General features: G+C 39.2%; 1 protein-coding gene across 5 annotated transcripts in view; it reads left to right on the top strand.

Annotated features, from left to right (window-relative positions):
- LOC126295376 (zinc finger protein 239-like) overlaps window positions 1-14401 on the top strand; it is an 87184-nt gene that overhangs the window by 21747 nt on the left and 51036 nt on the right. For 3 of the 5 annotated variants that reach the window (XM_049987856.1, XM_049987857.1, XM_049987855.1), the window contains exons 4-7: window positions 5713-5781; window positions 6728-6784; window positions 11209-11277; window positions 12691-12747. In XM_049987856.1, coding sequence (XP_049843813.1) covers window positions 5713-5781; window positions 6728-6784; window positions 11209-11277; window positions 12691-12747 — 252 coding nt within the window. The remainder of the gene's footprint in view (window positions 1-5712; window positions 5782-6727; window positions 6785-11208; window positions 11278-12690; window positions 12748-14401) is intronic. The other 2 variants (XM_049987858.1, XM_049987859.1) reach the window with 1 other exon arrangement.

Genomic DNA, 14401 nt, shown 5'->3' on the forward strand with positions numbered 1-14401 from the left:
ACAACCGCATTTGGGCAGAGGGCACATTTCCCAGATGTTAGTGTGGAGCCACTGTTGTACCCATACCTAAGCCCGGTAAGTACACACACCATCTTTCTAACTTCCGCCCTATTTCTCTCATCGGCTGTGTTTGCAAGGTGATTTACTTTTCATTTATTTACACGTCAGGTTCCGTTGGACCAAATTGAGAAGCAAATCTCAAAGGTCATGGAACATGTCAGTACATGAAATTAAGACATAAAAGTAATAACAGATAAAACTAAATGTTCGTGAACCTGGAAAAAGTTGGTCCATAAGTTTTAAGTAAACGCTGTCAGCCGTACAATAGGAATTGGCTTGATTTTCAAGGAACTTCTCAACAGAATAGGAGGAGTAACACGTGAGGAGGCTCTTTAGTTTCGATTTGAAATTGCGTGGGTTACTGCTAAGATTTTTGAATTCGAGTGGCAGCTTATTGAAAATGGATGTAGCAGTATACTACACACCTTTTTGCACAAGAGTTAAGGAAGTCCGATCCAAAAGCAGGTTTGATTTCTACCGAGTATTAATCGAGTGAAAGCTTCTTATTCTTGGGAATAAAATAATATTGGTAACAAGAAACGACAATAAGGAATACACATATTGAGAGGCCAATGTCAAAATACCCAGACTCGTGCACAGAGATCGGCAAGAGGTTCGTGAACTCACACTACTTATTGCCCAAACCACCCGTTTGAGCCAAAAATATCCATGTAGAATGGGAAGAGTTACCCCAAAATATAATACCATTCGGCATAAGCGAATGAAAATAAGCAAAGTAGATGAATTTTCCTGTCGAAGTATCACTCACTTCTGATAGCGTTCGAATAGTAAAAATGGCAGTATTAAGTCTTTGAACAAGATCCTGAATGTGGGCCTTCCATGACAGTTTTTTATCTATCTGAACACCTAGAAATTTGAACTGTTCAGTTTAACTAATCATATGCCAGTTCTGTGAAATTAAAACATCAGGTTTTGGTTAATTAAATGTTACAAACTGTAAGAAATGAGTCTGTGATTCAACGTTAGTTTATTTTCTACAAGCCATGAACTGAGGTCATGTACTGCAATATTTGAAACCGAGTCAATGTTGCACACAACATCCTTTACTGCCAAGCTAGTGTCATTAGCAAACAGAAATATTTTAGAGTTACCTATAATACTTGAGGGCATATCATTTATATAAATAAGGAACAGGAGCGGCCCCAACGCTGATCCCTGGGGCACCCCTCTCTTGACTGTACCCCATTCAGACCTCACATCACCGCCATTCTCAACATTGTGAATAATGACCTTTTGCTATCTGTTGCTAAGGTAAGAGGTGAACCAATTGTGAGCTACTCCCCGTATTCCATAATCGTCCAACTTAAGGAGCAATATTTTGTGATCAACACAATCAAATGCCTTAGTTAGGAAAAAAAAAAGTGCCAAGTGTTTGAAACCTTTTGTTTAACCCATCCAGTACCTCACAGAGAATAGAGATTATAGCATTTTCAGTTTCTAAACTACTTCTAAATCCCAACTGTACATTTGATAGCAATTTGTGTGGTATAAACTGATCAATTATCCTCACATACACAGCCTTTTCAATATCTTTTGCAAACACTGATGGCACAGAAATAGGTCTAAAATTATCTACATGATCACTTTCTCCCTTTCTATAAACCGGCTTTATTACGGAGTATTTTAATCGCTCAGGAAACAGACCACTCCTAAAGGAAAAATTACAAATATGGCTAAATACAGGGCTAACATGTGCAGCACAGTACTTTAATATTCTGCTAGACACTCCATCGTAACCATGAGAGTCCTTAGTCCTCAGTGATTTAATTATTGACTCAATCTCCCTCTGGTCTGTATCACAGAGGAGTATTTCAGACATCAATCTCGGAAAGGCATTCATTTGCCAAGAAATTGATATGATTTCCTGTAGAAACCAAATTTTTATTTAATTCACCAGCAATGCTCAGAAAATGATTGTTAAATACTGTGCATATATCTGATTTATCAGCAACAGAAATATTTTTACTGTGAACTGATTTTATATCGTTGACCCTGTGTTGCTGACCAGACACTTCCCTCACAACTGACGATATGGTTTTAATTTTATCCTGTGAATTAGCTATTCTACTTGCATACCACATACTCTTTGCCTTCCTAATAACATTTTTAAGCACCTTACAATACTGTTTGTAATGGGCTACTGTAGCTTGATTGTGACTACTTCTAACATTTTGATATAATTCCCGATTTCTTCTACATGATATCCTTATCCCACTAGTCAGCCACCCGAGCAAACCCATTACTGCTCGTACCCCATTTAGAATGTGCTAATGGAAAGCAACTCTCGAAGAGCATGAGAAATGTGTTATGGAAAGCATTGTCTTTATCGTCTATATTATCGGCACGATAAACATCTTGCCACTCTTGTTCCTTGACAAGTTTTAAAAAACACTCTATTGCTGTTGGATTAACTTTCCTGCATAGTTTGTAACTAAATATAACATTGGTTTGAGTACGAAAGCTTTTTAGTGTTAAAATTAGTGCATCATGGTCTGAAAGGCCATTCACGCTTTTACTAACAGAATACCCATCTAGTAATGAAGAATGAATAAAAATATTGTCTGACAGTGCTACTGTTCCTCTGCACCCTAGTCCAACACAGTTTGCATCCGATCATATGAATTTAGGAGATCTACCAACATCCTTTTTCTTGTACAATCATATACAAAATTAATATTGAAGTTACCACATATAACTACTTTCTGGTACTTCCTTCAAAGTGAATCAAGAACCCTATCTAGATTGAGCAGAAATGCTCTGAGGTTGGAGTTTGGGGACCTATAAACAACAACAATTAGAAGTTTAGTATCACTAAATTCAACTAACGCTGCACAACTTTCAAATATCTGTTAAGTGCTGTGTCACGATATGTCTGTGGACTTAAATGAAATACTGTGATGCAAAGTATGCTTCACGCCTGACTGGTACGGTGCCTCGAGTTTCGCAATTTTCTAACTACTGCACAGTGCGGCTTTTGAGCGTGCCGTTCTGCAGTTGACCGTGTCGTCACTTTGTCCACCCGTGTCGTGAATGGTTTTCTGCAGAAATCACAGAATGTGGTTGTGTTTTTCGATTTGGACAAAGTCTTCGACACCTGCCGAAGGACGGGTATCCTCCATACTCTACACGTGCGGCTTCTGAGGTAGCATCCCTCGTTTCCTTCAGGAATTTTTAAACGAATGAGTTTTAAAGGTACACGTGGGTTGTGCCTCAGGTTTCCGCTTCGACCTTCGTCCTCATTGCCATCGCCACTAGCTCTCCTGCTGGGCATCTCTGACTCTTTTTTCATTGACGATTTTTGCCCAGATTTCTCTCACTTCGCGGCCTCTTCGGCAATGTCTCGATAGTCTTTATTCACGGAGCATCCGTAATGGCTTTAGTTTCTCCACTGACAAAACCGTTTGTATGAATTTCTGGTGATGCAATTGGTTTCTTCCACCTCCTGTACTTGTTGGGCCTTGTGCTCTTCCATTTATTGAAACTGAAATTCCTGGGGCTCCTGCTCAGTAGGAAACTTTCTTGGTCCTTCCATGTATCTTACCTGGCAGCCCACTGTATGTGGTCCCTCAATGTTAAGTGTCCTCAACAGTATTTCCTGGGGAACAGATCGAACCACCCTCCTGCGTTTGTACCGTCCTCTTATCTGTTAGAAACTAGACTGATTGTTTCGTTTATGCATCTGCGCAGCTGTCCGTCTTGAACTGTCCCAATACTATCCACCGTCATGGCTTCCTTTTGACGACCGGCACACTGGAATCTAGCACAGTTGATAGTCCGTATGCAGATTGAATAACATTGTGGATAGGCTACAACCTTGCCTCACTCCCTTCCCAACCACTGCTTCCCTTTCATGCCCCTAAACTTCTACAACTAAATTGTAAATAGCTTTTCATTCCCTGTATTTGACCCCTGCCACCTTCAGAATTTGAGACTGAGTATTCCTATCAACATTGTCAAAAGCTTTCTCTAAATCTACAAATGCTAGAAATGTAGGTTTGCCTTTCCTTAATCTTCCTTCGAAGATAAGTTGTAGGGTCAGTATTGCCTCACGTGTTCCAACATTTCTACGGAATCCAAACTGATCGTCCCTGAGGTAGGCTTCTACCATTTTTTCCATTAGTCTGTAAAGAACGTGACAGAGTTTACACCCATAAAGAGATGTGGACATAATAGCAAACAGTATTTTTCCTGCTATGGTGGAATGTGAAGACATAATGGATCTTGACACGTGGTGGCTTCATCAGTACAAAAGAAGTGTGCAGTCTAGGGAAACGGCCCATCTCAAGACCTCTCGTCACGAGAGGGGGGGGGGGGGGCAAAAAAAATTCCTTGGCGATGTTCAAAGAATTTCGTTATGGTGCAATAAAGCCAGGAGTCGTGACATGCTGCCCTTTGTAAACAGCTGTGTCAGTTACTCCGTTAATCTGGCAAAAACTATACGTGCTTTGATTCAAATTGGCTTGCAAAGGCTATGTGATGGAAAAAGGTTAGAATCAATAAAAAAGAAAACTGCAGATATTCAGAAAATGGTTAAGTACATCGATGGAGAAGATGCTGAGATTTTTTAATTTATTTTATTTTTTTATGAAGATATATTGAAATGACCGACTGCAAGTGATAACTTGCCATGACAAATTATGAACTATCCAGAACTTTGAATTCTATGAAGCAGCTGTTTTCATGTTCAGTTGAAAATAATTTTCAAATAGTTAGTTAATGAATTTGAGCTTTAGTTCAGAATGTGTAATTTTGAACATAGTCATAAAAGTGCTAAAGTCCCTTGTTGACTGGAGAAAGGATCTATGTTATAAATTTTCAATTTTTTTTCATAAGATATTTTTAGAAGACACGAAAATTATTTTCATTCACAGTATGTATGAGTAGCGAGCAACAAATGTCAAATTTCAGTTCAGTCTGTCAAATTGTTTAACAATCACAGTTTCTTGTCTCTCCTGAAAAGTAAGAAAAATGTACACAGTTCTTTTTCCCACAAACCAATTCAGTTCATGAAGACATTCTGAATCAAACTGAGGAGAAAGCAACATTACAGCACAATGTGGCCAGAAGAAGCAGTTGGTCACTAAGACACACTCTGAGACACTGAGGAATGCTTAATCTGGTAGTGGAAAGAAGTGTGGTGGTAGAAATTGTAGAGGGAGACAGAGACTGCAATACATTAAGCAGCTTCTAATTGGTGTGCCATACAGGAGTTGTGCAGAGATGGAGAGGCTTGCAAAGGACAGACTAGTGTGAAGAGCTGCATTAAATGCAGACTGCGAACAAAGCATAAGGAGTAAAGCTAACTAGTTACTTCACAGTAGAGGTGGATTTTGTTGACAAGTATGTAAATGAGGCTGAAATCACCAATGAGCTTTTGCTCAGTGTCATTCCTCATCGTTTGTACTCCATGCAGAACAAATGGTGTGTGTGTGTGTGTGTGTGTGTGTGTGTGTGTGTGTGTGTGTGTGTGTGTGTGTGTGTGTGTGTTCTGAATGTTAAATTGTTGAAATATACAAATATAAGATCGAATGAACCATTTACCATTGCTTCCACACATAAGTTGTATACTTTCTAGATACTAGCCAATGTAAGGGGGGTGAGCCTTTACTAAGGAAAGACATTTTGTTTCAGGGATTTGGGGATAAGGTGATAGAGCTGTTTGGTCTCGATAATGTATCGGCTGATGCAAATAGTCTCAAGGTAAGCTATGTCCCTTCTGGATTTAAACTTCTGTATGTAATATGTAAGAAGCATATTAAGTTGTGAAAAGTAGATTGGTTCATTACGAATTACATAGGGGAATACTCCAATTTTTATAATGTACGTACAATACATGTACAAAATGTGCATCAAAATACTTGTCAGACACTTTTCCATTATCTGATATAGGTTTTCTGAATTTATATTGGACTTCAAAAGTTTTTGCAATGTAAAGTGGTGAAATTTCTAGATTGAGGTAAGTGGTGTTCGTGAGTGTTCTGCGCAACAGTGTTGTGAACATTAGAAGAGAGGTATGATGGGAAGGAGAAGGGGATGTGTCAGTAGCTGGCTCTGCACAGCCAATGAGGGAACAGTGGGCAGATGTGTTTCCAAATGAGAGACGAAGGAATAGTGGCACATTCTCACATCAATGTAGATGTGAAATCTGCTGTGTGTGAAAATAGCAGCTAAGCTGTGATTGCACTGTTGACAACCACGTTAGAAATCGTGACATACTTGGAAGAAACAACCAAATATTAGTGGCTACTAAGTATATAGATTCCAATGCTGCTCATAGAAATAAGTTGCCTCTTTTCTTGCCTCCCTTTGGTTATGTGAAATTGTTGTCCCATTGGGTATGTGAAGCTGATTGCTAATTTGCCAGCAGTAAAGAAACACCACTGTGGCTGATTCTGGTGCCGATCTACACTTTAGCCTGAGAACGTTAGTGTGATATTCACATCTGCAGCTTCGCCAACTGGCTACCAAATGCTGCCTTCCAACAACCTACACAACCAGTTACGCTAAAGATTGTTCTGTCGCCAAAACTGGGACTTCAGGGGTTGATGTCCGATACCCTACTCCTGCCATTGGTTCTAGTTCAGTTAAAGAAGCTCCCATTCTGTAGTGTCAGTCTAACTATACTCTCTTGTTTTGTTTTTTGCAGATTTCAACACGCCAGAATGATAAAGATTCAGCACAGATAATAATCAAAGAGGAAACTGTAAGTACAGCTGTGTTTTCTCATTGCAGTTTTTTATTTTATGGTCTATTTATTTACTTTCTGTAATTCTGGTCCCTGTGAAGTAATGTAACACAACTGAATAGTGTGTGACAAATTTTGTTAAAATGAATTCTATGACCACCTAATATAAAAATGTCAATCTCATTATCAGTATACACACACCAGTCATCAAGGGTGTGGTGTTGGGCAACTTAAGTGTATTTACAAATTTTCTTGGCATAAAGGTGGTTCATGGTGTGGGTTCCTGTAGTCATGTCCTAGTTCATGAACCACGGGCAACGTATGAGTGGCTAAGTGGTCCCTACAGTCGGCATACCAGTTACTTTGGAATAAGGCTGGGCATCTGGGACATATTCTGAGTCATGGTCACCTTTGTGCTCATACTACCAAATCCACCGGTTAGTCCCTCAGCCGTTAGGGTAAAACCCAATGGGACTCGGGGCAAGTAAGGCAAGCAACCTACTTCCCTGGTACTTTAAATATGATGCTGGCAACAATCAGAGCAAAATGCCTCGGACCTTTGGAGGTGACGGAGTCCCACCTCTAACTGACAAACAAGGGATCCTAAGATACGACTTGGCAAACAAATGGTAATGAGATGGAGAGCTATTAATATCAGTGGGGGCTACTCTGGGAAGAAGGTAGAGCTGGCAGAGGCTGCAAGTAAGATGGGGCTGGACGTTTTAGCTGTTAGTGACATTCGGGTAAGGGGTGAGAAAGAAGTGGGAGAATACAAGGTCTACCTGTCAGGAGTCAAAGCAGGAATAGCACAATGGGGTGTAGGGCTTTACATCAGGAAAGAAATGGAACCCAGCGTAGTTACAATAAGGTATGTAAACGAACGACTGATGTGGATAGATTTGACAGTGGCTAGCAAGAAAATTAGGATTGTGTCAGTATATTCGCATTGTGAAGGGACAGATCAAGATAAGATGGATAGTTTTTATGAGGCACTCAGTGATGTAGTTGTTAGAGTAAAGGACAAGGACAGTGTTCTGCTCATGGGTGATTTTAACGCCAGGATTGGAAATCGAACAGAAGGGTATGAAAAAGTTATGGGTAAATTTGGAGAGGATAAGGAGGCCAACAGGAACAGGAAACAACTCTTGGATTTCTGTGCCAGTATGGGCTTAGAAATCACAAACTCCTTTTTTAAACATAAGAACATTCGCTGGTATACTTGAGAATGCAGGGGAACCAGATCTGTCATTGACTGTATAATAACAGATCAGGAATTCAGGAAGGCTGTGAGGGACACACGTGTATTCAGGGGATTCTTTGATGACACTGATAATTATTTAATCTGCAGTGAAATTGGGATTGTGAGGCCGAAAGTGCAGGAGGTCAGGTCCGTATGTAGGACGATAAGAGTGGAGAAACTTCAGGATAAGGAAATCAGGCACAAGTACATAACAGTGATCTCAGAAAGGTACCAGTTAGTTGAATGTAGTCGATTACAGTCATTGGAAAAGGAATGGACAAGGTACAGGGACACAGTACTAGAAGTGGCTAAAGAATGTCTTGGAACAGTAGTGTGTAAAAGTAGGATGAAGCAAACAGCATGGTGGAATGACACAGTTAAGACAGCCTGTAAAAGGTAAAAGGCGGCCTATCAAAAATGGCTACATACTAGAACTCAGGTAGACAGAGAGTTATGTTGAAGAAAGAAACAAAGCCAAACAGATAATTGGAGCATCGAAGAAGAAATCTTGGGAAGACTTTGGAAACAGGTTGGAGACTATGGATCAAGCTGCTGGAAAACCATTCTGGAGTGTAATTAGCAGTCTTCAAAAAGGAGGTAAGAAGGAAATGACAAGTATTTTGGACAAGTCAGGAAAACTGCTGGTGAATCCTGTGGATGCCTTGGGCAGATGAAGGGAATATTTTGAAGAGTTGCTCAACGTAGGTGAAAATGTGATCAGTAATGTTTCAGATTTCGAGGTAGAATGGGATAGGAATGATCATGGAAATAGGATCACATTTGAGAAAGTGGAGAAAATAGTCATTAGACTGCAGTGCAATAAAGCAGCTGGGGCGGATGAAATTAAGTCAGAACTCATCAAATACAGTGGAATGTCAGGTCTTAAATGGCTACACAGGATAATTGAAATGGCCTGGGAGTCGGGACAGGTTCCATCAGACTGGATAAATGCAGTAATCACACCAATCTTCAAACATGGAAACAGAAAAGATTGTAACAACTACAGAGGTATCTCTTTAATCAGTGTTATGGGTAAAATCATCTCAGCTATTGTTGAAAGGAAAGTGCGAGTATTAGTTGAGGACCAATTGGATGAAAATCAGTGTGGGTTTAGGCCTCTTAGAGGTTGTCAGGACCAGATCATTAGCTTACGGCAAATGGAGAAGTGTTAAGAGTGGAACAGGGAATTCTATCTATGCTTTATAGATCTAGAAAAGGCATATGACCGGGTTCCTAGGAGGAAGTTATTGTCTGTTCTACGAGATTATGGAATAGGAGGCAAACTTTTGCAAGCAATTAAAGGTATTTACATGGATAGTCAGACGTCAGTTAGAGTTGACGGTAAATTGAGTTCATGGTTCAGAGTAGTTTCAGGGGTAAGGCAAGGATGCAACCTGTTGCATATGTTGAAAACAATAGACTGGCTGGCTGAGATTAAGATATGTGAACACAAAACAAGCAGTCTTGCATATGCGGATGACTTAGTTGTGATGGCAGATTCGATTGAAAGTTTGCAAAGTAATATTTCAGAACTAGATCAGAAATGTAAGGACTATGGTATGAAGATTATCATCTCCAAAACGAAAGTAATGTCAGTGGGAAAGAAATATAAACGGATTGAGTGCCAAACAGGAGGAACAAACTTAGAACAGGTGGACAGTTTCAAGTACTTAGGATGCATATTCTCACAGGATGGCAACATAGTGAAAGAACTGGAAGCGAGGTGTAGCAAAGCTAATGCAGTGAGCGCTCAGCTACGATCTACTCTCTTCTGCAAGAAGGAAGTCAGTACCTAGACTAAGTTATCTGTGCACCGTTCAATCTTTCGACCAACTTCGTTGTATGGGAGTGAAAGCTGGGTGGATTCAGGTTATCTTATCAACAAGGTTGAGGTTATGGATATGAAAGTAGCTAGGATTATTGTAGGTACTAGTAGATGGGAACAATGGCAGGAGGGTGTCCACAATGAGGAAAACAAAGAAAAACTGGGAATGAACTCTATAGATGTAGCAGTCGGGGCGAACAGGCTTAGATGGTGGGGTCATGTTACACGTATGGGAGAAGCAAGGTTACCCAAGAGACTCATGGGTTCAGCAGTAGAGGGTAGGAGGAGTCAGGGTAGACCAAGGAGAAGGTACCTGGATTCGGTTAAGAATGATTTTGAAGTAATAGGTTTAACATCAGAAGAGGCACGAATGTTAGCACTGAATAGGGGATCATGGAGGAATTATATAAGGCTGGCTTTGCTCCAGACTGAATGCTGAAAGGCATAATCAGTCTTAGGTGGTGGTGGTGGTGGTGGTGGTGATAAAGGTATATACTTCACTATATATTAATCTGTAAGAAGGTAGCAGCACCTGTTGAACAATGCATCCAATTCAGTTATATTCTTTATTCGCCATTAACATTTTATAGAAGAATAGGTTTAGACATTAAATGTACAGTTAACAACTTTACAGTGAGGTTCATATAGTTCAATTCCACATCTTTAAGAAATATTGATAATGTTTATTTTAAATGTTCTGATATCTTGTAAAATGGGTTTTCAGTAACAAGTCGTAATTCAGAAACTTGAAAATATTACATAGCAAATGCTGAGCAGATATTGGAAGTTTACAAAAAAGTTATAAGCATGTTATTTTATGTGAATTTGCAGTACGTCAATCTGTATTGGGGTATTGCAGTCCAGTTTGTCTTTAGCTCTCTGAAGTTGTATATTTTCTCTGGTGTGAAGTGGTTGTAGCTTTTCAGAAGTCATGCCGAAATAAAGAGGCGTTATGTGGAACTCCTTTTAGACTGAGCACAAAATGCAAGAAGTGAAACTAACGGTATATTTCACAGTAGACAAGGCATTTGTTGACAAACGTGTAAATACGGCTGAAATCAGTGATAAGCTTTTGATCAATATCATTATTCAGAAATAACGGTCAACTTAAAGTGTGGTGCTGGGACAAAGTAACTGTGTGTTTGTTTGCAGTTACTTTTACTATTCCAATATTTGTCTTCTGTGCAAAAACACGTATGTTGTTAGTAATGATTGCAAGTGTGTGTTTAGTGATAACAATATTAATCAGATGAATGAATAAATCAACTATTTATCATAACTTTCACACGTAAGGTGTGCAGTTTTAAGGTGTGTAATTTGAAGATACTAGCCAACGTCAGGATTGAGCCTTTACTAAGAAAAGACATTTTGTTTCAGGAATTTGGTGATAAGGTGATAGAGCTATTGGGTCTCCCAAATGTATCAGCAGACACAAATGGTGCCAAGGTAAGCTATGTTCCTTCCAGATATAGTACTTGTGTAAGTAATTTATAGGGTGTTCATTTTAATTGAAGACATTGAAATATATGAAACAAAAAAAAAATAGATAAAAAAAGTTATAATTGCAATTTGTTTGTCTTGGAGGTTGACATCCACTGATAACACACTCCCCACCACCACCCTGCATGCGGGTCGGAGGGGGAAGGGGCCTGGCTTTTAAATCTTCAATGGGAACCCCTGTTTTTATTGCAGATTAAGATTTTTACAGCAAAATCTACATATATTTTGTCTGAAGCATTTTCTTCATTTTTCCCTAGATGGCACTGTAGAGGAATAGAAATGGATAAGCAGTCGTAATTTGTGACATGTTACTCAGTAGCCCTTGAATATTCAGTGGCACGTGGGCCCACCTCTGTGCTGTGAGGGTAGTGCAGGCCAATATTCAATAACTTCTAATTAGAAATTCCATCCGCAATGTTGTATTCCCTCAACATATCAAACTTTTCTGGGTCTGACGTGTAGTTCTCGAGATATTTCATTGTCTTTACTTAAAATGAATGCCCTGTATAAGAAAGTTATTAAGTTGCGAATTGTGCATTGGTTTGGAAGAAGTTATTTAGTGGGCTATTGCCCCATCCATTTTCCATTGTTTACGTACGATATAAGTAAATAATACACATAAAAGTACCCTTCAGGACTTACTCATTATCTAATACAGCTTATGTCAATTTATCTTGATACTTCGTGCATGCAGCAGTATTCTCAACACTCAGTGTCTTATTGGGGTCGTATTGGAGGGAGGGGGTCTGGGGGAACTAAAGGAGTTGTGTTAGCTGCTGTCTCTGTACCACCAGTGAGAGGGCAGTGGCAGACTACATTTTTCCAAGCAAGGTACGGAGGAGTATTGCCATATTCTCACATCAATATTGATGTGAAATCCATTATGGAAAAATAATCTGTGCTCCCAGGTCCCATCCTAACAACCGCTTCAGACTTTGTGACATACTCGAAAGAAACAACCGAGATTATAGATTTCAAAGCAGCTCGTACAAATACATTGTCTTTTCTCACATCTTGCTGGTTATGTGAAACTATCGTCCCATTGGGTACATGCAGCTGACATATTGCCAACCTATGAGCAGTAGGGAAATACCGTTGTGACCAGTGCTGTCTCTGATCTAGACTTTAGCCTGACAACCTTTATTTGGCATTCACATTCAGTAGCTGCACCAACTCATAACTAACTTATTACGTGCTAACTTAACCCAACCACTCTACGACGACAGATCAGGCTGTCATCACAACAGATATTTCAGGGGATGGGGACCATTATCCACTCTAGCATTTGCTTCCATTTCAGTTAAAGCAGCTGTAATTCTGTAGAAGCAGGCTAATCATACTCATTTGTTTTGTTCACAGGTTTCTACATTTCAGAATGATCATGAATCAGCACAGATAATAATCAAAGAGGAAATTGTAAGTACTTTTGTGTTTGTTACCCATAGAAATTTTTGATTGATTTATTTATTTTCTTAAATACTGCTCATACTTGTATTTACGAACATCACAGATTTTTGGGCCTTTGTTTTATACAAAAAGTTAGTGATAAGACTACTCTTATGTACAGGATTTGTATAGTGGCATGTGATTCCATCGTAGCCAAGTACAAGAGAGGGAGGGTGGGGTAGGGCAATATACCAAAAGTTTAAAACTAAAAACTACCTTTTATGATGCATTTTGATGTGAGGTCGATAGACCGACTGTTGACGGCATCAGAATACTATCCCAGAGAGAGGTCTGTCGGGAACACATTGTAGAGGCATGTGACGTCTTTCAAGTAAACTTCCACAAGGTACATGTAGACAAGCTGCTTCACCAAATTTTATGATGAAGTGCCCCCCAGCAAGACTTCCAGAACTAACTTTTGCAAGTTAGTGGAAGTGTTTTCTTGCTGCAAGTACCTGTCAGTTGCTGGAAGTTCTCTCACACTTCCAGAAGATTTGAGAGTTCAATATCGGTTTGAACATCTCTCTGTCAAAAAGGAGAAAAGCATAAAGTTGGATGGGCCAAAATGAATGTAATATTGAAACCCTGAAGCATACATAATGGCCAGTTCAGCCAATGAAGTGAGAAGTGACGTTGCCATTTCTGATTACTTTTTTTTTACAAGAAGCAGTAGAACAGCAGTACAGGTGTCTTAAAAAGTTAGTTGATTTTTTATATGTTACTGCAAACATAATGCATGAAGAATTGAAAGGTGATCACTTGGTGTTATACAGTAGCTTGTTGCATTTTTGTGTCCTGTTTTCAATTATTTTACCGTAAAATGGAGAAGAGGTATTTGAAATTTGTGTAAGACATTCCCAGAAAGATACTGTAACCTTGCTCTTGTCTACCTATGATTCGACTAACAAACTTCAGCAAATATTCCCAACAAGTTCCTGGAACATAACCTGTGCAAGCTTTTGTTGTAATGTAAACACGTCTGGAAATGGTTGCACAAGTTGCTTGTGGAAGTTACACAGTAGTGAATACATGCCTCAGATGAAGTGGGGTTAAATAGATTAGTTCTCATACACTTTTTCTTAGTAGCATTCGGGTTCATAAAGTGTGTGTTTGCATGTGGAATACCATTAAACTTCAATGTTACTGCCATTTTGGTGCAGTAGGGCTAACAGTATGAAATAAATGCAAAATTTAGAAATTTTCTAAGTATAAATCCCAAATATTAATTAAGGAAATGGATCTGAATTAGTTTGAACTTGTAATTATGAAGCAGTATGTCTTTAAAATGCAAGACAATTAATGGAACAATAAGAATAGCTTCTACCAGGAACAGTCATTGGAAAAGATTGGTGATGTATTGCAGTAAGAGGTTAATCTTATGGCAGACTGTGTTCAAAGAATAATTTTGACTTAAAAAGGGGTGTAGTTAGAATGAGATTCTTACTAATGTCATTTGGTAATTACTGTGAAAGCAGCAGTGGTCACCCGTCATATTTCAACAACAGGTCACATCTCCTTTTTGCTCTCATTTCAGAGCTACAACTATGCTCATCATGCTAGCTGCTCTGGTCTTCAGTAAAGGTCGCCGTCAGGCAAAGATAACTTTCAAAATTTTATATCACAC

This window comes from Schistocerca gregaria, chromosome 11, assembly GCF_023897955.1.
Source record: "Schistocerca gregaria isolate iqSchGreg1 chromosome 11, iqSchGreg1.2, whole genome shotgun sequence".
NCBI classification, from domain to species: domain Eukaryota; kingdom Metazoa; phylum Arthropoda; class Insecta; order Orthoptera; family Acrididae; genus Schistocerca; species Schistocerca gregaria.